This window comes from Malaclemys terrapin, chromosome 4, assembly GCF_027887155.1.
Source record: "Malaclemys terrapin pileata isolate rMalTer1 chromosome 4, rMalTer1.hap1, whole genome shotgun sequence".
Lineage (NCBI taxonomy): Eukaryota > Metazoa > Chordata > Testudines > Emydidae > Malaclemys > Malaclemys terrapin.
Window position 1 is genome coordinate 59,449,019 of NC_071508.1, and position 23,388 is coordinate 59,472,406.

Sequence of the window (23,388 nt, forward strand, 5' to 3'; positions counted from 1 at the left end):
CAGCAGCAGCAAGAAAATTTCAGGGTGGGAAGGGCTAATTTTTTTTTAGACAAGTGCTGAAGCTTGGAGCTTCATCAACAGCATATCAACATGCTGTACGCCATGCCCCTAGAGAAGCAGGTCACTATTACCATCAGGAAGCTGGCCACTCCAGAATGCTGCTGGTTGGTGGCAGACCAATTCAACTTGGGGAGATCAACTGCTTGGGACATTCTCATGCAGGAGTGTCATGCCATGGAAAAGGTACTGTTGCATCCAGTTATAATGCTGGGTAATGCTCAGGAGACTATTGGGAACCACATACATGCAAAGCCATCAAACTGTCTGGGACAACTTATAAACTATCTCCTATCATTTGCCACCTCCCAGACCCTCATTCCCCCACTAAGGCACAGAACTTATGAATAGGAAGTGATAGTTCTCCATGGTGTTCCAAGGGCTGGTTGACCACCATGGTAGGTTTACAGACATAAATGTAGGGTAGACTGGAAGTGTACCTGATCAGAACTCATGTCTTTTCAAACTAATGGAAGGAGGACTGTGTGGTCCCAGGAACAGCACTCGGCTTTTTTTTTTTGCTCCGCCGGCAGACCACCCCGCCCCCATGTGTCCCAATATTTTCTGGAGATCTGTCTTAAGCCCTGCTTCCTTAGTTAATGAAGCCATTCACAGACCACGTGGACAGAATGACAGGGCTTTTTAACTACCCACTCAGCAGCTGCAGAATGGTAATCAAGTGTGCATGTGGCCGTCTGAAAGGGAGATGGCACTGTTTGTGGAATAGGTTGGAAGCGGCAGAAAAAAATGTGCTGAGCATTATATCAGCATGATGTAGTCTATCCAATATTTGTGCAGATAAGGGGGAAAGCCTTAACAGTGGGTGCGAGGATGAGGTCCAGATCTTGCTCAGCGGTTTGAGCAGCCAGCCAGGTATACCACAGAAAATGGAAAGACCTAGAGATGTATTGTTTGGGATGCCCACTGTTCTTATTTTGAGTCTCATCCCTGAAAATGTGTGGCTATACAACCAGCTGTTAGCCCCTGGAAGTGGGATGCAGGTTCACTGGGTGCTGTAAGTGTGGCCTTGTCCAAGTACTTTTGTGAAAATCCATAAATTATTTTACCATTGTTTAAAGGGATTTCTAACTTTCATGCAGTGATGAGGCATAATATATGAATTTTAAATGGTTTTGATTATGAAACAAGAAAGAGTCATGTAACAAACCAAAAATTAAGTTTTTACTGATGCAATACTACAGCAGCTTTTAATCGAAAATATATTAAACAAAATAACAGTACAGCCAACACTGAAAGTGCATTGCAGTGCAGAACAGTTGGCGGGGCGGAGGGGCTTAAAGTTACAGGCAAGTATACGCCTTGCTTCCATCTCTTCTTGTTCGTGGGATTTCTGGGATTGAGTGCCGTGGCTCAAAGTTATCAGGGGCACTGAAGGACTCAAAAGAGCTGGGCTCTCAGATGCATTTTTTCTCTGTGCTCAGAGGTTGACCTCTGCAAGGGGCATGGCTTCTGGGAACACTGCTCCAGGGGGCTGGAGCAGGGTGGAGTTGCAGGTGGCCCCAATAACTTGTATTGTCCAGGGGCTGAAGAACGTGCAGCACCTACTGTCCTAGCACCACCATACGATGAAGCAGCATTTTTTGGCTTAATATAGTCTCTCTGAACTGCCTCTGCATTTCCCTGTCCTTTTCCAAGCTCTCCTTGGTTATGGCAATGCTTTCCCTGGTGACTGTGATGTTGTCCATGGCCACTGACAATGTCTTGTTTGACAGCTCCATTTTTTTCTCCCTTTGGCTCCTCAGATACTACCTCCACCTTTCACAAATCTTGAATTTTTCTTCGGGACTCTGCTATAAGCTGTGCAAACATCTTGTCCCAAGTCTTCCTTTTATGCCCCCTGAGGTTGGCCAGGCACTCTGCCATTGACAGAGGCCCTCTCCTTGGCGGTCTGACCATTGCAGGTGCCATGGCTGCAGGAGAATGGAAAAAAAAAAAAAACCAAAGAGTGGACTATTGTTTGTTTTCCAGTCAGGCCATGATAGCATTTTTTTAAATATGAATTACTGACTTTACCTCCTTGAGATTCTTCCCAGTCTTGGGGGAACCTCAGAGATAAATGGTCTGCGTGTGGGAAAGGTGCTGGTTGCACTGCAATTTTAGTGTGTACAATGTATGCTGTCTTGCCTTGCCACTGTGTCTCGAATTGCTGGGGCAGGGGAATTATGTTCCCAGTCATGCTTTGCACTTTTGTTTTTGCGTGGGAAGTGGCTCTGTGCTGTCATAGGGGTGAGGTGGGCATCAGGGCATGAGCTGCATAGTAATCCCCTCTACTGCTGTCCTAAGTCTCGATGACGTTACACTGAAGAGACTAGGAGGCAGAGAATAGCCTTATTCAAAAGGCAAAGGGCAGACCAAAGAGATACGCTGTGCAGATATTCACCAAGATGGTCCCCCATCAGTGCTGTAGGAATAGAAAGGAGTTGCGAGCTATACTGGGAGGAATGAGTACGTGGGGCAATCCCTATAATGTGAGAACCAAAATCAAGCCATTTCTCAGTCTTAAATTCTGCTTTATCTCACCTGCAGACATGGAGAAAATCCACAGAAAAATAGACAGGGTCCTGCAATAACTGTCAGCTACAATGTACAGGACACGTATACCTCAGTGAGTAGCATTACTTTTTGTATCTGCACTGAGCTTTCAATAAGCATTTATATCTCATGTAAACTATGAACACTAACCAAATTCCTTTTCCTGTAACCAGTGTTTCAGTAACTCTTGTATTTTTAGCACAATGAACGTATTAATTATTTGAATCTGTCACAGGAGGGAGTGAGGTAGAGGCTGTGGCTGTGCCATGCTGTAAGCTGCCATTCTGAGAGGGCAAATGAGTGATGGTGGAAGGAGGTTCGCCAGGCAGGACAGATGAGGGAAGGTGAAAGGAAAATGGGCATATAGGCACGTACCCTCCATGGAGTGGGCCTGAAGACTGTTGATGGTCCAGGATTTAGGATGGAAAAGAGGCAGAGTGCTCAAGTGGAACAGCTGCCATCTTGGGAATGTGGATTTAGGGGGAGGGAGGGGATCTGAGTGAGAAAGGGAAGGGGGAAGGAAGGGGGCTTGGGAAACTCAGAAAGACTCCTAGTTTATATCTGCCTAAAATGAGCCGTGGGCCACCCAGACAGAAATCAGCACAGCAGCATACCACAATTAATAAAATAATAATAATAATGAAAAACTTTAAACAGGTACTTACATGCCGAAGTTCCCTCCAGAGGATGTGTCTCTGGTCCCGGCCTGGGTTACTGGCGGGGACTTGGGCTCGGCTGATAGAGGGCAGGAATTGGGCTCTACAGCTGCAGGGCAGGAACTGGGTTGATTTTCACCTGGCTCTCAGGGGACAGCTCTTTGCCCTCATCCCACTCATCTTCCTGGTTGCCCTTTGGCAGTTGGAAAAGGGCTGGCAGCAAGATCCAAAAGTGTTTGCTGGTCTGTCCAGTTCTTTGTAAAATGGAGAGGTTACATGTCTCCTGGTGGATGTCTTCCTTGCATCCCTCATCTTAAGGTAGGCCCTCCTGAGCTGCATGCTCTTTCTCCAGCACAGCTTGGTGTCCCGATCATGACTCTTTGTGGACATCTGCTTCACGACACCCACAAACTGTTCTTCATCCTGATGTGACCAAAAGAGCTTCCTGCACTGACTCTTCTCCCAGATGGCAATGAGATGCAGGGTCTCAACGTGGCTCCAAGCAGTAGCACAAGGCAAGTTGTGGGGACCGTGGAGTGGAATTGTTATAGTACTGCAAGAATACTGATACACTCGAGCCCAGGAGCAAATGGGCAAAAGCTGGTCTCATACCTACAGGGCGGGTCTGTCCTGGGATCTTGACACCAGGGCAGGGGATGCACACAGGTACATAGACAGGCCAGTAATGGTTGACTTCAAAGCACTGAGGGATAGCTGTTGGAGCAGTGCATACACACAAACAACAGATCTAACTAAATCAATTTGTAGCAAACTTAGTCCACTTTGCTAGAGGACTCCAGAGTTTTGCTGTAAGCGTGGAGTTAATGCACGGGGATGCGTTGCGTCACGTGTATGCTAGCATTATAGAACCAGATTAACTCAACTTGAACTGGTTTAAAACCCCCAGGTAGACGAGTTGTGTCTGTTTAATCCATCAGCAGATGGACAGTTCAATCTGCTGCTGCTCAGTTTTCCTGTTCTTCCCTGCCTCACAGGGGCATTGTGAGGATAAATACATTACATTTGTTAAAGATTGTAAGGGGCTCAGATACTACATTATGAGGCCCTTATAAAGTTGCTCAAATATCTAGATAAGACATATAGAGGGAACACAGCGAATACTCCTTCTCCCTTCTAACAGCCAGGATGATTTGGTTGGCGATGGGAGGCACTGCTTCAAATTTATTGGACAAGTACTAGCTGAAGACTGATATAAAAGATGACACTTTGAGGAGGGTACCAGAAGAGCATCAGGATAGGAATCTCAGCACCTTCCCATTTCCCAACACCTTAAGAGAGATGGAGGGTTAGGAAGGAAGGACATCTCACCTGGGCACTGCCCCTGTCTGGTATGTTTAGCCACTTGGCTGTTAGGAGTCTGGTAAAATTCCCAAGTCCTTTGTTTCAGAGTAGCAGCCGTGTTCGTCTGTATCCACAAAAAGAACAGGAGTACTTGTGGCACCTTAGAGACTAACAAATTTATTTGAGCATAAGCTTTCGTGGGCTACAACCCACTTCATTGGATGCATATAGTGGAAAATACAGTAGGAAGATATATATATAGATACACACACACACACACACACACACAGAGAACAATGGGTGTTACCATACACACTATAAGGAGAGTGATCAGTTAAGGTGAGCTTTTATCAGCAGGAGAGAAAAAGAACTGTTTGTTGTGGTAATGAAAATGGCCCATTTCCAGCAAGTCCTTTGTGTGAGTGGTGAGATTCTGAAAGATTAAGGGGGAAGAGGAGCATGGTATTTTGGGATGAGAGATCTGGGAGGCAGAAGTGCACGAGGAGACAGAAATTACAGAAGAGAAGGTAGAGAAAGACATAGGGAAAGAGTTATAAGTGAGTGGAAGGAGAAAGAGGAAACAGATACGGAAGACAATGAAGGAAATGTACACTATGATCTACAATAGAAAAGAAAAGAAAGATGAGGAAAGTTTAAAGCCAAGAGAGAGAATAAATCTCATTTAAAAAAAAAAACCAGAAAATTGACTATATTTTACAACAGCACACAACAAACAATACATAACCATCTTATTACTTTAAAATTACAGAAGGTGTGGTTCTGGAATATGTATGAACAAAATCACCAGTATATTTTACTAATGGGCTTAGTCCACAGCAGGTAAATTTTTCAAGCTCTGATTTTAATGAATAGTAATGTTTTATAATTTAGCATATTGAAATGCAACTTTTGTTACCTTTGATGTTGGTGCCCAATTTACCTTCACCAGGCATCCAAGCACAGGGGTTATCCTTGTCAGTGGGCCTACCCAAAGCTGTCCAGACAGGATCCTAATGACCTCCATCTATCTGACCATATCTTGACTCTTGAATCCCTCCCCTCCTTTAAGATAATTATAACCTCAGTGTTCATTCTCTGAGACCAACATTACTGATGAATCTTGGCACTGGCATCGAGGGGGCACTATTTCCCTGAACTAACATTTGTAATGTGACAAACCCTAAGTCTAATCCAAACACATGGATCTTGCATATTCTTGTACATTAAGGAACCCTACCTATGTCTCAGGGAAAACAAGAACAACAGTTCTTCAAATGTGTATTTTAAACATGGAACCCCATTTGCGATGCTGTTCATACCTTAATATAAATTTCAACCTTTTTCTCCAATGTGTATTTCATATGTACTCTAATGACTCAGTAGTCAGTGCCAGACAGAGGTGAATTATTAAGCAAAAACAGCAGCCGTACGTTTAATAGGTACCAAATCAACAGAGGATATTTATAAAAAAAATACTATGAAAAAAAGGACAGAAAAATTATTTGAAAACCAACCAACCAACCAACAAAAAATCAAAACACCAAAACCCTCTGTCAACATGAGCAGATTATAATTCGGCTTTCCAGAAATGATCCCACAAATAATTAAGGAAACACTGCAAATGCAGCAACCTGGAACTAAAAAGTAATCTTAAAATAGGCTTTCAAGCATGCCAATGTCACTCTACCTCCATTCAATTTAAGCAGCTTAAGCAAAGTACCTTCTACCCTGACACGTGAAGTGGTTTTGATCAAATAAAGTGAAGGTTTATACTGTAAACATAAAAAATGTTTTATCATAAGTGCTTGCTTCAGAGAATAATAAAAAATTTGCTTCAAGATTTTAAATTTTTTAAAAGTACAAACTGAAGTCTTTTACTAAGGTTCTTTTAATCAATTTCAATCTGTCAGAACACACACAATGAGCAGAATGAAAGGAAAAGCAAATTATTTCTGCAAGTGTGCTAAGCACTTCTTAAGTGGCTCACTGTATTCAGTGCATAGTTATGCTGACATATATGGTGGCAGATCACTTCAGAAACTATGCTGCTATACAAACAAACATAGTTCTATTGTTGGCATTCTAAAATAGAACAGCTATGACAAAATGCTTTTGAGAGTTAAAAGCAAAATGCAAACTTTATAAAAAAATTAGGGCCATATTTTGCTCTCATTGACATCTGTGCATTGGGGTAAAGCAGGCATCAATAAGAGCAGAATTTGGCACTCGGTTTATTATTAACACAGCACGCTTTCTAAAAAAAAGTCACACAGATTAATGCCTATTGTTCACAACATAATTCTGGTTAGTGGAATTCAGTTTTTGTGAGAAAGGGGGCAATGCACAAAATTATGCTAAAGTGTACTTCTCATACATCACACCGAGAGCAATTCTTCTGGGTGAGGCTCTCTACCACTGATCTTGTGCTGGCCTGAGGACCATTAGCTGTCAGTTCAGGTTTCCTATCTTGAGACTTTCTTTCCTGGATTTTACTATTAATTTCCAGCTGTAGTCTACACATCTGCTCCTGTAGCTCACTGATCAGGTTCACTACTGACTGCAAGAAGGAAAGAGAGACAAGTGAGAAAGAAAATGAGGGGGGTTAAGGAAGAAATAAGGGCAGGAAGCATAGAAGATTATTTCACAGTCACAGGACTACGGAATACATGAAGCTGGGAAGAGACTACAAAGAAACAAGCCTGATTTTCCCTACATGAGATAGGTGTAAATTGGTGTAAATCTGGATCAACTCCATTTAAGTAAGTGCTCATATACCAAGGGGATGGATGTTTTAGAAATACCTGAGACAGAGAAGTTTAGTGGAGTTACTTGTGATTTACACCAGCGTGAAGGAGATCAGAATTTGGCGCCAGGTCTTTACCAATCTGCCCAGCAGGATACAGAGATATAATGACAACTGGAACCCATACTGTGACGTTGGCCAGTTCTGATAGCTGTTCTGGAGCAATTTGTGACCACAGCCAGAATTTTTTTTTTTTTTTGCTGCGCTAAAATGGGATCAGTTAGATATATTAATATATGCACCCATCATCATTTACTGGTAAAAAGTTGCCATGTGATCATTCTGGACCATAATCTCCTCTGTCATATAATTTATAATTACAGACATCCATGCCAAAAGAAATCCTACTCCAGAAAATAAATTAGTCGACCTCCATTCGACTAGCACAGGGGTGGGCAAACTATGGCCTACAGGCCGAATGCAGCCCACCAGCCATTTTAATCTGGTTCTAGAGCTCCCGCTGGGGAGTGAGGTCTGGGGCTTGCCCCACTCCGGTGCTCCAGCCAGGGAGCAGGGTCAGGGGCCACTCCACACAGCTCCTGGAAGCAGCGGCATGCCCCCCTCCGGCTCCTACGCATCCCAACCCCAATTTTGTGAGCATTCATGGCCCGCCATACAATTTCTATTCCCAGATGTGGCTCTCAGGCCAAAAGGTTTGCCCACCCCTGTACTAGCAGGTCCCTTTATCCCCAGGACTAGCAAGGATAAGAACAATAGGTCCCTAAACCATCCATTCTGCCATTTAGCCCCACCAACCTGGGCAGGTTCCTGACACACATGATTAAGCAACACATATTGGAGAAGCCAAAATGATGCTCTAAAAGGGAAGGCAGCAGAATGACAACACAATTTTAAAATAACCCTATGTAAATACATTCAGATGGGGAACAGCTTCCTTGAAACAGTCAATAAAACAGGACACTTCTAGTTACGGGAAGGAAACCAAGTGTAAGTCTGTAGTAAAAGCTATGTGACATCCTATTCCCCCTCCTTAATTAGATGGCTCATAGTCTTCAATGCTTCCTCAGAGATTACACAAATTTGGAATTGCTCTCTTAATATTCATGTATATTGATATCACGTATTTTACAGCCTTTCACTTTTCCTAGGTAAAGTAAATCTTATGACATTAATCAATCAATCACCTGAGTGGGAAAGTTAATGGGCAGCAGAACACCCAGAGGGATTGGGGACCTGCAAAGGGGGCAGAGAGGAGATTTCCAATTTTTCTATTACAAAACATGAAAATCCTCTTAAAAGTTTACACTTACCTGAAACTCTCCTGCAGTGCAGTAAATGCAAAGCTAGCTAAAATTGTAGAAGGGATCACTGAGAACTTCTTTGTGCAGGGGAGCAGCTTACTGGGTCTCGGCATACACTGTTCCAAACAAGCAAATACTCTACAGAACCAACCGAGGCGCACTAACGGCACAGAACTCTGAAAGCAGGATCAAAGGCTTTAAATATACCCTCCCTTTTAATTTCCAAAGGTATGCACATCAGCAAGCTAGAGAAGTTATACGGCAGACAGGTATTTCATGCTAAGGCCCTGATTCAGCAAAGCACAGGCTAACTTTTAAGCACATACTGAAGTGGTTTGCTGAACCAAGGCCTAGATATGTGCTGTTTTCAGATCCCTTCCTCCACTTAGCAGTGGTTTTATACTGTAGATAAAATTATGAACAGCCCCTTTAACATTTAGGAAAAGTTGTGTGACCTGCAAAGTCTGGGTATTAGTTCCTTTACAGATTTTGCTACACTGTGCCAGGTCTGTAGGTAACAAAGCCAACCTGCTGCAGCACCAGCTAATGCAGGTGGAATGTATCCCTCATACGCTGAGAAGACCGAGTGACCACATCCATGAGTCACTTTGCACTAACACAGCAGGGCAGTGGGGAGGGAAGTGTTTCTGCAGCCAAGCCCATCATCCTATCACAGTATTGCCAGGGGAACTCCTGGAAAGCACAGACTTTGTGTAAAATCAGGGTACTATCCAGAGACCTTGATTTTCCATGTCTGGATTTTGTTCCATTCTCAGTCATTGCCACAACAAGGCAGCAGTTTTTTAAAAAAAATAACACTGTGCTGGTAAATTCCTATTGAGTACTACTACTGCTACAGGCTGAGATTTTAAAAGGAGACTAAGGGAGCTAGGTACCCATCTTCCACTGAATTTCAATGGGAGTTGGGTGCTTGCCTAACTCCCTTAGTCTCCTTTGAAAATCCCATCTTTTATTCTGCATTTGTCGTTGGCAGGGAACACTATTAACCTTTATGAGGCAGAGCCAAGCTATACTTTGCAGAATCCTTGGTGAAATCAAATGTGTGGGGCCCAAGCAGACTTCTGTAGGTATGGATTGGCATAGGTAAGGGACTGGCAGCTACTCTAGTTGTAGATTCCTGACATGGCAATGCAGGAGTTTGGCGGCTGGGGAAAGGTCTCTTCTGCTTTCCAACTCTTTTCCACTGTGCTCCAGCAACTGGTTCCTGGAATGTGGGGCCCTGTGAGTCTACGCACTCTGGACTTGCCTTGAGCCACCCCTGACAAGTTGGAGATGGAAAAACTCCCTGTCCTCCCCACAGACAATAAGATGGGTCCATAGAGGGAAAATGAAATGCTCCAGCTGCAGTCTCTGCCTTTCCAGCTGCGTGTTCTCCTTTTATAGGGAAAAGACTGAGAGTACATTATTTTTATCTTTCCCTTTTTGCTTCTCCTCTTCTGGGAATCTCTTTCTGTATGTTTTCCTATACCAGGCTTTTTCTCTCTCAGCATTAAAGGCTGTTAGAGCTATAGCTGGAGTTTGATTTGTGTCAAAAGAGCGGATCTAAACTCCCCTAGACTTTGGGGAAGTTTAGAACCAGATCTAGGATCAAACTTTGTGGCTCTGGGCTTTCTCTGAATATAAGCATAAGAACGTTCAGAAACAGTGAATGCACCGTCTCTCTTTTGCCAATCTCTCCCCCACAGCTCTTGGACTGGGCTCAGAAGATCATGCAAATAAAATCTGGATTGAGGCCAAGTGATGCAAAAAGCTGTATGTCTACTCCGCCTGTTAGCAGCTCCAGGACTGCAAGTGATAGGCTCCTTAGAGATACAGACATATCTAAGATAAATGTGTTTCTTTTGGTTTTAATTTCTAGATACAAACAAAAAGTGCCTCTCTAAATAACCCTAGCCACAACAGATGAAGAATCATTGTATATGGGACGTAACTCTTCTTACTCAGCACTAAAATGGTGGCAAAGCAGAGATTAGTGGCTACTGTTTGAGTCTTTCTTCTTATCCCAGTAAACTCTGTACAAAAAACAATTACTGAAAAAACAAGACGCATTCCAAGTACTCATTCGTTTTCCCATGGCTAAAAACTATGGGTCCAATTCTGCCGCCTGTCGTCATCTGAGTAAGAGCTCCAGGATATGGCACAAAGCTCTTTGTCTTTGCATACACATACTCCCATTGAAGTAGTTTTGCCTAGTATTATAACTTCAGGAAATTACATTGTTGCTTTATTGCACCAGCAAATGAAACTATAAAACATACAAATCTGAAGAAAATGTACAGGGCAAGTTTATGTAGATGTGCTGGGGGCAGAAATGTGGAAGCAGAGTACCAGGAGCCAATTCCCCACTCCCACTGCCAGGAGGGACCAAGGCACAACCCCTCCAAACAGGACACTCATGATAGTGACAGGGCTGTGTCCCTCTCCTGCACGCTGTCTACCCAAGACAAAAAAGATTGCATCATCCAGTGGGCCAGAAGGGCCAGTGCAGCACATGTACACCCCCTGTGCACCAGGGACCTCAAGGAGTGTGGCAGTGCATTGCCTTCAATGCAGATCAGTGCGTAAGATACACTGTCTAGCCCACACCATACAAAAGGTCCATTAATACAGCCAGACAGCGGCGTATTATCGCCTAGGCTGACAAGGCCTAGGCCTAGGGCAGCAAATTTGCAGGAGTGGCAAATTTGAGCACCCACAGAGAAGCTCCCCTGCTCCAGCTCGCCTCCTCATAGACTTATAGACTCATAGACTTTAAGGTCAGAAGGGACCATTATGATCATCGGGTCTGACCCCCTGCATACTGCAGGCCACAAAACCGTCCCTACCCTTCCCTTGACTCTGCTGATGAAGTCTCCAAATCCTGTGTCTTAGTGACTTCAACTGGCAGAGAACCCGCCTGCTAGCGATCCCTGCCCCATGCTGCGGAGGAAGGCGAAAAACCTCCAGGGCCTCAGCCAATCTACCCTGGAGGAAAATTCCTTCCCGACCCCAAATATGGCGATCAGTAAGACCCCGAGCATGTAGGCAAGAGTCTCCAGCCTGACCCTTGTTAGCCATTATACTATTTACCTGCCTTTGCTCGGTATTCCTCAGCTAATATGCTTTACCATTAAACCATTCCCTCCATAAACTTATCTAACTTAATCTTAAAACCAGACAGGTCCCTCGCCCCCACCGTTTCCCTCGGAAGGCCGTTCCAATATTTCACCCCTCTGACGGTCAGAAATCTTCGTCTAATTTCAAGCCTAAACTTCCCCACGGCCAGTTTATATCCATTCGTTCTCGTGTCCACATCAGTACTAAGCTTGAATAATTCCTCCTCTGCGAGTGCGCTGCCAAGTCCTGTTTCTCTCCCCTCCCTCCCAGCACTTGCGCCGTGAAACAGCTGTTTCGCAGGGCAGGGAGGAGGGTGAATGCGGCACTCTGGGGGAAGAGGTGGGGCCGGGGCGGGGATTTGGGGAAGGGATCCAATAGGGGCAGGGAGGGGGCGGAGTTGGGGGCGGGACTTTGGAGAAGGGTTGGAATGGTGTCGGGAAAAGGGTGGAGTCTGGGCCGGGCCAGGGGCAGGCGGGGTGGAAATTATTTCAGGGCCTAGGAGTGGCAAAATCATTAATCCGCCATGGCAGCCAGGGCGTACAATGCCAGGTGTGGAAAGGGAGGGGTTGGGGAGCATGACAGTTGTTCCTGCCACCACCTAATAGAAGACCTGGTTATGCCTCTGTACACAACGCCGGTGTCTCCAATGCAGCAGGTCACTTGATACTGCAGCGCTTTCCATAACCTCATTATTTAAAATAATTTCTTAGGGGTCCAGAGCTTCTAAAGAAAGGAAAAAGCTACAGAGAACTCTTCAGGTGGGACTCAAGAAACCAGCTCATAAACCTTTACAGTGCTGCACTGTGACAGAAGAGAGTTATTCTGCGAAGTGGACATTAATGTTGCAGAGCTCAGGAATGGAGCTTGTCCGTTTACAAACATCTATCCTCTTGGCCTTCCTGTTACATGGATAAAAATAGCACTTTCAATTTAGCACGTGCTTTTGAAGAGCCAGTGACAAGTGGCATTCAATGTGAAATTAATACCTTTGAGGGGAGCTTAGTGAGACTCAACAGACTCTTTGTTACTAACTAAAATCAAAACCAAACCACAGCTTCATGTTGTGCAGGACAAAGTAAAATGGATTTGAGAGATAAAACTCAGACTCACTCCCAGAAGTATATCTTAATTTGCCTTATCTTCCCCTAATATTAGAGATAGAATTTAATAACTTCCATCTAGCTGATAGGAAACAGCTGGTTTAAAATATAAAAGCACAGAATTAAAAATTACATATATGTTTTAGTTGAATTATCCTGTGTTTTTGATACTCATTTAAAAATAAATTTAAAAAATCCAATTGCAAGAGGCAAGTTTGAATATGCAATATAATTTGCAGGCAATTTAAAACGGCTTAGCTAGAGAATGCCTCTGGAGTAAAATAGCATTGGTGCTGGGGTGGGGCCTCAGCACTATCCCCTCTGGGGTAGTGTCAACACAGCGTCCCATCAGTCAAGGTCGTACCCACCTGGGTCAATCCCAGCCCCAGTCTAGAGCACAGTGATTGGCTGGCAGATGGTATGGTGCTCCCCAGAAAAGGCAGTGGCTGGTGAAGGCAGCCTCTTTCCGCTCTCCCTCCTGCATCTTCACCCACACTCCCATGCACCTAGCCTGTTCCAAATGTTTATTGCAGCTTCAATTTCATTTAACAGATTCAGTTACTAGTGGGTGCTATGTACATAATGGTTATTTTGCTTAGTCAGTGTTGGTTTGCACAGGTTTGGCTCTCTGAAGCAACCAGGTGGGCTCCAGCGTGACTCTTCAAACATAAGCACAGGTCACAGTCTCAGTTTTTCTTACTTTGGATATACTTTGGGTGGTGGTCTCTTAGCAGCCAGGATCAAACTGACCCTCACATTGGGGTTATGGTGGGGGTCAGGTCTACCAACCCTAGAGCAGTTGACAGTTTGGCATATACTTTAACCCAACGTTTCTCAACCGTTCCCTCCAAACTAGAACCTTTCCTATCACTTAGGATAGGGCAAGGTAGTCATGACCCCCATGTTGAAAACTCCTGACACAATCCAAAGGAGATGGGATTATCCCATTCTGATGGGGTGTTTGGATTCTTGGGAGCACCTACCCCTTAGTTAGAGATTTGGCGATTTCCTTGTGAAGTAGATTACACAGACCTGATTAGACCTTAGGGTTACATGGGATTCTACACTTAAAACACTGATAGTTCTGAGTGAAAAATCATGGGGAGGCCATAGATGATAAAGGGGCTACTGTTACATACTTGGCCACTGCCAGAATTTATCCCCCCTAACACTTTCAAAGTTTCAGAAGCCTTGGGAAGCTCAAAAAACCCAAATTCCAAACCTAGAAGTGGGCAATAAATTACAGCTCCCATAGCTAACCTACGTACAGTCAGTATGTGTCCAACAGTTTGTTGGAAGCATTACAGAGGACAGATATTTTACACAACCTGAATTTCAAATTTCTTCTAAGTAAAATTAGAACAAAACATTTTTCTGCTGCAGTAGAGTGCAAACCTACTAGTCCCAGAATATAGTCCTTGTAATCCTCACCCGGCAGGCTACTGCAGAGCTCCATTCTGTTAGGGGCACAGCTCCCGCCCCTGGCTGAGGTGCAGGGAAGTTCTGAGGAGCTGTGCTCTGTGATGTGCCTGGAGAGTGGATTTCCTGCAGGGTCTCAGTATCCGATTCACCTCCTCACCCCATGTGCTAGAAACAAAGGTTCTGCTGTGCCCACTGCCTCCCACATCTGCAGTAGGGTCTAGTATTTGTCCCAACATAGACATTTCTTTTCACCAAGATTTCTCTTCATTTGACATTTACAGTGTAACAGCGAGAAACACACCCCTCCTCCACATAAGGGAAAATCCTGCCCTCCCACCCCCAGGTCTGGTGTTCGTGACTGCTTCGGAACCAGTACAGATCTGCTATATGGGACCAGGCCATGATTGCGCTGAGCCACCGGCCATTCCCTCCACACAAATGGGGGGCACATCAGCTGTGGTAGACCTGAAACTGCAGCAGCAGCTGCAGAACTGCATTGTTGCCTTTGGAAGGATTCCTACACCTCCCTCCCACAGCTCCGTGGAAGAGGAAGGGTTACGTGATGAACAACTTTAATGCATGCTTTTGGAATGGACTCTGGGTCTGACTAAAGTGGCACAGTAACCTTTGACATTAGTAAGTATAAAAAGGAAAACACACAGACACAAATACAGTAGCATCTAGGGCACATTACCAAAAGTACAGACAGTGCTCTGTAAGCGGGAGGCGGCTGTTGCACACGCATTTCAGCTCAAGTGCTTCTCAAAACTAGAGGATAATGCATGAGACTGAGCATCAGAAAATAAACAAGGAACTAAGTGAGACTCACCTCAGCTTTGTTCTTCTTCTCTTCATATTCACTCTGTTCCTTTTCCATGCCAACCAACTTAATCTTCAGGTCGGAAACTTCTGCCATTAGATCTAGTTTCTGAGTCTCTAGTGACGTTCGACTTAGCAGCTCCTGAAAGAACAGCAGAGTTTTCCCCCTAATTATTATTATTTGAATACAACACTAGCAGTGAACTAATGTATTACTAACATTTATGTGGACAAAAGTCCCTGCCCAAGGAATTTACACTTTCAATACAGATTCAAGATGACTCTATATCTTATCTAAGAGCCACATTCACTCAAAAGTATAATTAAAATTTTTTGTAACTTACTGTAAACCATAAGAAGATTTTACTTTTAAGGATTTAAAAAAAAATAAACAGGAATTAAACAGTAATAACTCACCAGGACCCAAGAGTTCTGAAGAAATTCAAGTATGAAATTGCAGAATTAACAACTGAGGTATGCACTTAAATCAGCCTCTATACCAGATGATTAGAGAGTAGCTAAAAAAAAGGCTCCAGAGGCGATCCTGGCAATTGCAGGCCGGTAAGCTAACTTCAGTACCAGACAAATAGCTTGAACTATCATAAATCACAGAACTATCAGACATAAATAAATACTATATGTTGGGCAAGTCTCAACACGGCTTTTGTAAAGGGAAATCATGCATCAAACTATTAAAATTCTTTGAGACTGTCAAAAAGCATGAGGACAACGGTGATCTAGTTGATATAATGTACTTAAATAAATCTTTGATAAGTTCTCTCATCAAAGGTTCTTAAACAAAGTAAGAAGTCCTGGGATAAGAGGGAAGATCCTCTCATGGATCAGCAACTTGTTAAAAGATGGGATACAAAGGGTAGGAATAAATGGTCATTTTTCACAGTTGGAGAGAGGTAAATAGCAGGGTCCCCAGAGGAGCTGTACTAGGTCCAGTCCCGTACAACATATTCATAAATGATCTGGAACAGTGAGGTGGCAAAGTTTGCAGATGATACTAAATTACTGAAGATAGCTAAGTCCAAAGTGGGAGACAGAGAGTTACACGGGGATCTCATAAAACTGAGTGACTGGGCAACAAAATGGCAAATGAAATTCAATGTTGATAAGTGCAAGTAATGCACATTGAAAAACATAATCCTAATTATACATACAAAATGAAGGATTCTAAATTAGCTGTTACTACTGGGAGTCATCGTGGCAAGTTCTCTGAAAATATCCACTCAATGTGCAGCGCCAGTCAAAAAAGGTAACAGAATGTTAGGAACCATTAGGAAAGGGATAGATAATAAGACAGAAAAAAATGCCTCTCTATAAATCTGTGGTGTGCCCACACTTGGATACTGCATACCGTTCTGGTCGCCCGATCTCAAAAAAGATATATTACAATTGGAAAAAGTGCAGAGATGGGTAACAAAAATTATTAGGGGTATGGAACGTCTTCTATACGAGGTGAGATTAAAAAGACTAGGACTACTCAATTTAGAAAAGAGATGACCAAGGTAAAGCAGGGGAGTCTACAAAAAAAGAGAAAGGTCTACAAAATCATGAATGGTATGGAGAAAGTGAATAGGGAAACGTTATTAACCCCTTCACATAACACAAGACCTAAGGGTCACCTGATGAAATTAATAGGCAGCAAGTTTAAAACAAACATAAGGATGCACTTCTTCCCACAATGCACAGTGAAGCTGATGAACTTGTTGCCATGGCACGTGATGAAGGCCAAAAGAATTAGATAAATCCACAGAGAATAGGTCCATCAATGGCAATTAGCCAAGATGGTCAGGAATGCGACCCCATGGTGTCCCTAAATCTCCAACTGCCACGAGATGGGACTGGACGACAGGGGATGGATCTCTTGATAATTGCCCTGAACTGTTTATTTCATTGTCTGAAGCACCTGGCATTGGCCACTGTAAGAAGACAGGATACTGGGCTAGATGGACAACTGGTCTGACTCAGTATGGCTGTTCTTATGCACTCGCTGTCTATAATTTAAAAAACATGTGGCATTGCAGACAAGTTTGAAATAAGCATTTATTACTTTTGGAAAAAATAACTATTATATATGTTATTACTGGAATTGTGACAGATTTATTAAAATATTAGAGTGAAAACATTTTCAAGTTCACCAGAATGCTCTATGCAGAAGAAAATAGCTGAAAAGAGATTGTTTTGCTATTGCAGAAAAATCAAGCAACTTGACTGTAAACGTAAGAGGAAAGCAGCCTTTTTTATCCCCTCCACTGTGTGTATCCCTCCAAGGATGTCAATGAATTTTGCAGCTATTTTTCCTAAATGTTCTTCCATGTAAGATACTAGAGAATATTTTTTTCAGGAGAATGTTTGTGTCTGAGCTATTTCATGGCCAAGACATCAAGCTGGAGGAGTATGTGGAGGCTGAATAAGCACAAGCACATAATCCTACACAAATCTTCAGCTGACACAATAGAAAAAACAGTGTATCAGATAAAATCTTTTCATAGAGTTTTCTGCAGTCCTGTGGCTGAGTGCCTGAATTCCAGAACACTTACCCAGACAGAGATTGATTTTAATATTACAATGCAATGATTTAGATTGACAAAGCTTTTTACAATGCATTATTCAGCAAAATATATGTTCCACAACATGGAATCCTACAAAAGGCCCAAGAAATCCACTTCTGATGCTGCATTAACAGAGACAGGCAACTTCTTTCCTATCACATGAAATGTACCCTGAAAGTTTTCTTTGCACAGTGTAGCAACTGTTAATTTTGGAAGAGTATGCATGTTGCAAAGTGAACAATGTTGAATGGAAAGTGATGTGATCTAACTGGAATCCAGCACAGAAGACAATGTCTAAACTGAGCCACATACTAAACTAGAAACATTTGGCCAAGGCTTTTGCTTAAGCAAGCGAGCTGAGTTCATTTTTTGAAGTATTAGAAATCTATGGCAGAGCATGGCATGCTTTGGATAGAAATAGCAAAAGTGATTCTCATATCAGTCTCGTGTCATGTTTGGAAAACATCCATTTCTTAAGATTTATCTCCTCACGCCTTTCAATTTCCATGGCAGTCAAAGCCAAGAAAATAAGATGACAAAGGATATAATTTTCAAAAGCACCTAAGGTACTTAAGTATACCTCTGTCCCATTTTCCAGAGTGATGTATACTTTTAGGAGCCTAAACCTGCTTTAAAGTCAATGGGTCTCAAGTACCTAAGTAACCTTTAAAAATAGAATGTCAGCTAGAATGCCACATAGGCATATTTTGAAAATTTTACCCAAAATCTGAAATGGGGTACTAAAGAAAGGAGGCTAGACTCTGATCTCACTTGCATGGGATAAATCCAGAGGAATTTCACTGAAGTCAGCATAGCTACTCTGGATCTACACTGATGTTATTGAGATCAGAATCTGGTTCAAAATTATTATGTATGTATAATATGGTTTAGAACCAAGGAAGGATTTTGAAAAAGCAAAGCAAGCAAAAATTTTAAAGTTATACAGTCACTATTTACATAGAACCCAAATTTAATCCACTTCAACACTGTTTTAATCTGGTGGAGAATATTGTCTGGATTAAAAATAGTAATCGACTGTCATCTGAGCTGCAGCAGCAAGTATCTAAACCACTCACTTTCCCCACAGTTGTGCCCATTCCTGCTGACATTGCCAAGGGTATCTGGGCACAGACAGGAAAATAAACAGAACAGGAACAGCGTGTTTTATGCTTGTGCCTATGCAACCCTCAAGGGGTTGCATCTGTCTGCTACTGAATTATTTCACTGAGTTACATCTGATTATTTCCTCTTTTGTTTGTTTCAGTATTTATCATTTAATATTTTATTGATGTAATGTTGTTCAGAAACTTTGTTCCAAGAATTCCTCAATATATCATTTCAGTAGTGACTGATTTTTACACCACAAATTCTGTTTTCAAAACTGTGAGCCAAAACCTTTATAATATATAAAACATAAAAGTTATCCTTACACTTTTCAGTCTTCCTGGAAAGCAAGGATAAAGCACCACAACTACAGCATCGTGTAAAGGATCACTGTCCAAAAGTATTTATCACCCCAAACTGGCGCAGTTACTATTGTAACTTTAAATTAGAATTTTAACTTCAAAAAGGGGAACTACACAAAAATGAGGAAGCATGTTAAATGGAAATTAAAAGGAACAGTCACAAAAGTGAAATGCCTGCAAGCTGCATGGAAACCATTTAAAAACAACATACTAGATGCTCAAACAAAATGTATACTGCAAATCAAAACAAGAGTACCAAAAACGTGCCACCATGGCTAAACAGCAGAATAAAAGACGTGGTTAGAGACAAAAAGTCATCCTTTAAAAACTAGAAGTCAAATCCTATTGTGAAAAATAGAAAGGAGTATAAACTCTATGAAGTCAAGTGTAAAAGCATAATTAGGCAGGCTAAAAAAAGATCTGAAGAGCAACTAGCAAAAGACATACAAAAAAATTTGCTGTTACCTTTTAAGTACACCAGAAGCAGGAAGCCTGCCAAACATTCAGTGGGGCCACGGGACAATTGAGGTGCTAACTGAGCACTCAAGGAAGATAAACCCATTGCAGAGAAGCTAAATTAACTCTTTGCATCGGTCTTCACTGCACAGGATATGAGGGAGATTCCTACCCCTGAGCCATTCTTTTTAGGTGACAAATCTAAGGACTGGCTTAGACTGAAATGTCAATAAAGGAGTTTTTGGACAAAGAGATAAATTAAACTGTAATAAGTCACCAAGACCAGATGGTATTCCCCAAGAATTCTGAAGGAACTCAAGTATGAAACTGCAAAACTATTAACTATAGTCTGAAATCTATCACTTAAATCAGGCTCTGTACCAGAAGACTTGAGGACATCTGATATAATGGAGATTTTTTTTTAAAGGCAGTAATTAGAGGAATTAGAGGCAGTAATAAATAACTTCAGTACCAGTAAACTGGTTGAAACTATAGTAAAGAACAGAATTATCAGAAACATAAATGAACATGATATGTTGGGGAAGAGTCAATACATCTTTTGTAAAGAGAAATCATGCCTCACCAATCTATTGTAATTCTTTGAGGATGTCAGCAAGCATGTGGACAAGGGAGGTCCAATTCATATTGTGTAGTTGGACTTTCAGAAAGCCTTTAATAAGGACACACACCAAAGGCTCTTAAGCAAACTAAGCAGTCATGGGATAAGAGTGAGGGTCCCCTCATGGATTAGTAAATTATGGATTAAAAGGTTAGAAACAAAGCGTAGAAATCAAAGTTCAGTTTAAACAATGGAATGAAGGAAATAGCAGGGTCCACAAAGATCTGTATTGGTACCTGTGCTGTTCAACATATTTATAAATGGTCAGGAAAAGTGGGTAAACAGTGAGGTGGCAAAGTTTGCAGATCTCACAAAATTACTCAAGATAGTTAAGTCCCAAAGCTGATTGGAAGAGTTACAAAGGGATCTCTCAAGGCTAGGTGACAAAATGGCCGTTAAACGTCAATGCTGATAAGTGCAAAATAATGCATACTGGAAAACATAATCCCAACTATACATACAAAATGATGGGATCTAAATTAGCTGTGAACATTCAAGAAAGATCTTCAAATCATCATGGTTAATTCTCTAAAAACATTTGCTCAATGTGCAGCAGCAGTCAAAAAAAGCTAACAGAATGTGAGGAATCATTGGAAAGGGAAAGATAGTAAGACAGAAAATACCACAGTGCCACTATATAAATCCATGATACGCCCACATCTTGAATACTGCATGCAGTACTGCCCCATCTCAAAAAAGACAGAATTAGAAAAAGTACAGAGAGATGCAATAAAAATGATTAGGGATATGGAACAGCTTCTATACAAGGAGAGATTAAAAAGTCTGGGGCTTGGTCTCCACTACATGGTTCAGGAGTGTGGAAAATCCACACCCCTGAGCAATGCAGTTATACCAACTTATCCCCCGACATAGTTTCTCCCATCGACATACTTACCGCCTCTCGGGGAGATGGAATACCTATGCCAATGGGAGAAGCTTAGTTTCTTCACTGAATGCTACAGTGGTGCAGCTGCGCTGCTATGCTGTATATGTACACAAGCCCTGGGACTGTTCAGTTTAGAAAAGAGTACAACTAACGGTGGATACAGAAAGAAAATCATAGATATGGTGTGGAGAAACTGTAGAGGGAGGTGTTATTTATCCTTTTGCATAAACCAAGAACTAGGGGTTACCTAATGAAATTAATAGGCAGCAGTTTTAAAACAAACATAAGGAAGTACTTTTTGTGCACAGTCAACCTGTGGAACTTGTTGCCATGTGGTGAAGGCCAAACATATAACTGGGTTTAAAAAAGAATTAGATAAGCTCACAGAGGATAGATCCATCAATGGCTAGTAGCCAAGATGGTCAGGGATGCAACTCCATGCTCTGGGTATCCTTAAACTTCTGACTGCCAGAAGCTGAGACTAGACAATGGGATGGATCACTTGATAATTGCCTTGTTTCATTCATTCCCTCTGAAGCATCTGGCACCAGTCACTGTCAGAAGACAGGATATTGGGCTAGATGGACCATTGGTCTGACCTGTATGGTCGTTCTTATGTAGCTTTGTATCTTATTGTGAACTTGGTATGAAGTAATCAACATTTTAAAAAGGCTAGAGCACCAGGTCTGCTGCAACTGTTGCACTTTGGCTCCCACATATAAACTTTAGTTTGACTGCTTAACTGAAATGTTTAAAGTACTTTTTGAGTTTGACATCAGTTTGAAGTTTCTTTATTATTGTTAAGGACCATTATACAGCAAGACCACCACTTTTAAAAAAATTCTGTATCAAAAACCTGTGCATTGATGCAACACAAGATCTTTCTTTAGACTACACTGTATAATATTTCCTTATGAAAGATTTTGCTACAGTTACTCGTGTAGAACAGTTTATCTTATCCATTCAGTAGTCCCATGTTGATTTTAATGGTTCTGTTTGAGCAATAAGGTGCTATTCAATGTAATAAGTGACTATTTTACACCAGCTGAGGTTCTGTCCTGGATCTAGAAAGTCTATAACTTTTGGTTTGATAGAAAGCGCAGTTTAAAGTTCTTGAAATGGATAACATCTGGAAGCAATTACTTTCATCTTCTAGCAGATGCTTCTAGTGAACAGTTAAGCAGCAGAATATAACTCATTTTGTTACAGAGAAATTATAGAGTACTTCAGTGGTATAAATGCAATTTGAAACCAGCTTGAATAAATATGCAGTTGTAAGAAAAGAAAATACAAATTTGTGGTGTTGGTTTTCAAGTTAAAAAGATATACATGAGATGCAGAAGGGTAATTTGGGCTACAGAGGTTTTAGGAGGATCTTTAAAGAGCCAAAGTCCAGTGTAAAAATAGAACACATTCTACAAAGATGTCTTGTTTCTAAAATTTAATTAGTATTTCTTTTAACTGGTCAACAAAGTAACTTGTTTAAAAAGTGACTTTTACCTCTTAAAACTAAGAAAAATATTATTCCAGAGCAGAATTATTATAAAGAAAAACCATGCACAAGCTGTTACATTATGTACACCACGCAGATCAATGCACAGCAAACCTAAAACATGCATCCTATTTCTAAATGCAGATTTATTTCTGAAATGCTCAGAGTACATTGTATAAATTAGCATTTTTGATTTTTACATTAAAACATGCCTTTTAATAATTCCAATTAAATCTGGGCATGTGCTATTGCTCACTTTCAAATTCACACAGCAGATTTAGCTGGCTTGGAAAAGCACAGATCTTGTAAAGTTGTTATAAGGAGGTTTTAAATGAAATAGGATAATTTAGAAAAAAGGCCTCTGCAGAGTGTCTATATAGCCCAAAATAAAGTAAGTACAGTAAGTTCCACGATATTCAGTAGCCCACAGGAATAGGAGGAAAGTCATGATATACATTAATAGAGAAATCATAGAGAAGATTCTCAGTTAGGTAAGAAAAACTATTCTGCACAAATACACTGTGTGAAATACTCTGCTGAAGAGTCAGTTTGTATTTTTAATCTTTACTTAAAGCAGTTTTGAAAACAAAATGGTTAGAGACCTACCTGGTTAGCAAAATTCAGCAAGAACCACCACTAATGAGGACTGCACTTTTCAAGTGCTGTGTGTCAGCTGTGGTAGAAATAAGATATTCGCTTAACTCAAAACACAGCTGAGAGCAACGTACATGTGTAATCTCCATGAAATGGTGCAAAACAGTAGCAGACAGAGAATTACAGCTCTCTGATTCACCATTTGCACATTATATAGCTA

General features: G+C 41.7%; 1 protein-coding gene across 10 annotated transcripts in view; it reads right to left on the minus strand.

Moving 5' to 3' along the window:
- Window positions 1-23,388, minus strand: part of PPFIBP2 (PPFIA binding protein 2) — a 189,600-nt gene that overhangs the window by 48,494 nt on the left and 117,718 nt on the right. For 8 of the 10 annotated variants that reach the window (XM_054025787.1, XM_054025784.1, XM_054025789.1 and 5 more), the window contains 2 exons: window positions 15,102-15,233; window positions 6,943-7,125 (listed from right to left, as the gene is read on the minus strand). In XM_054025787.1, the coding sequence (XP_053881762.1) occupies window positions 6,943-7,125; window positions 15,102-15,233 (315 nt within the window). The remainder of the gene's footprint in view (window positions 1-6,942; window positions 7,126-15,101; window positions 15,234-23,388) is intronic. The other 2 variants (XM_054025792.1, XM_054025791.1) reach the window with 1 other exon arrangement.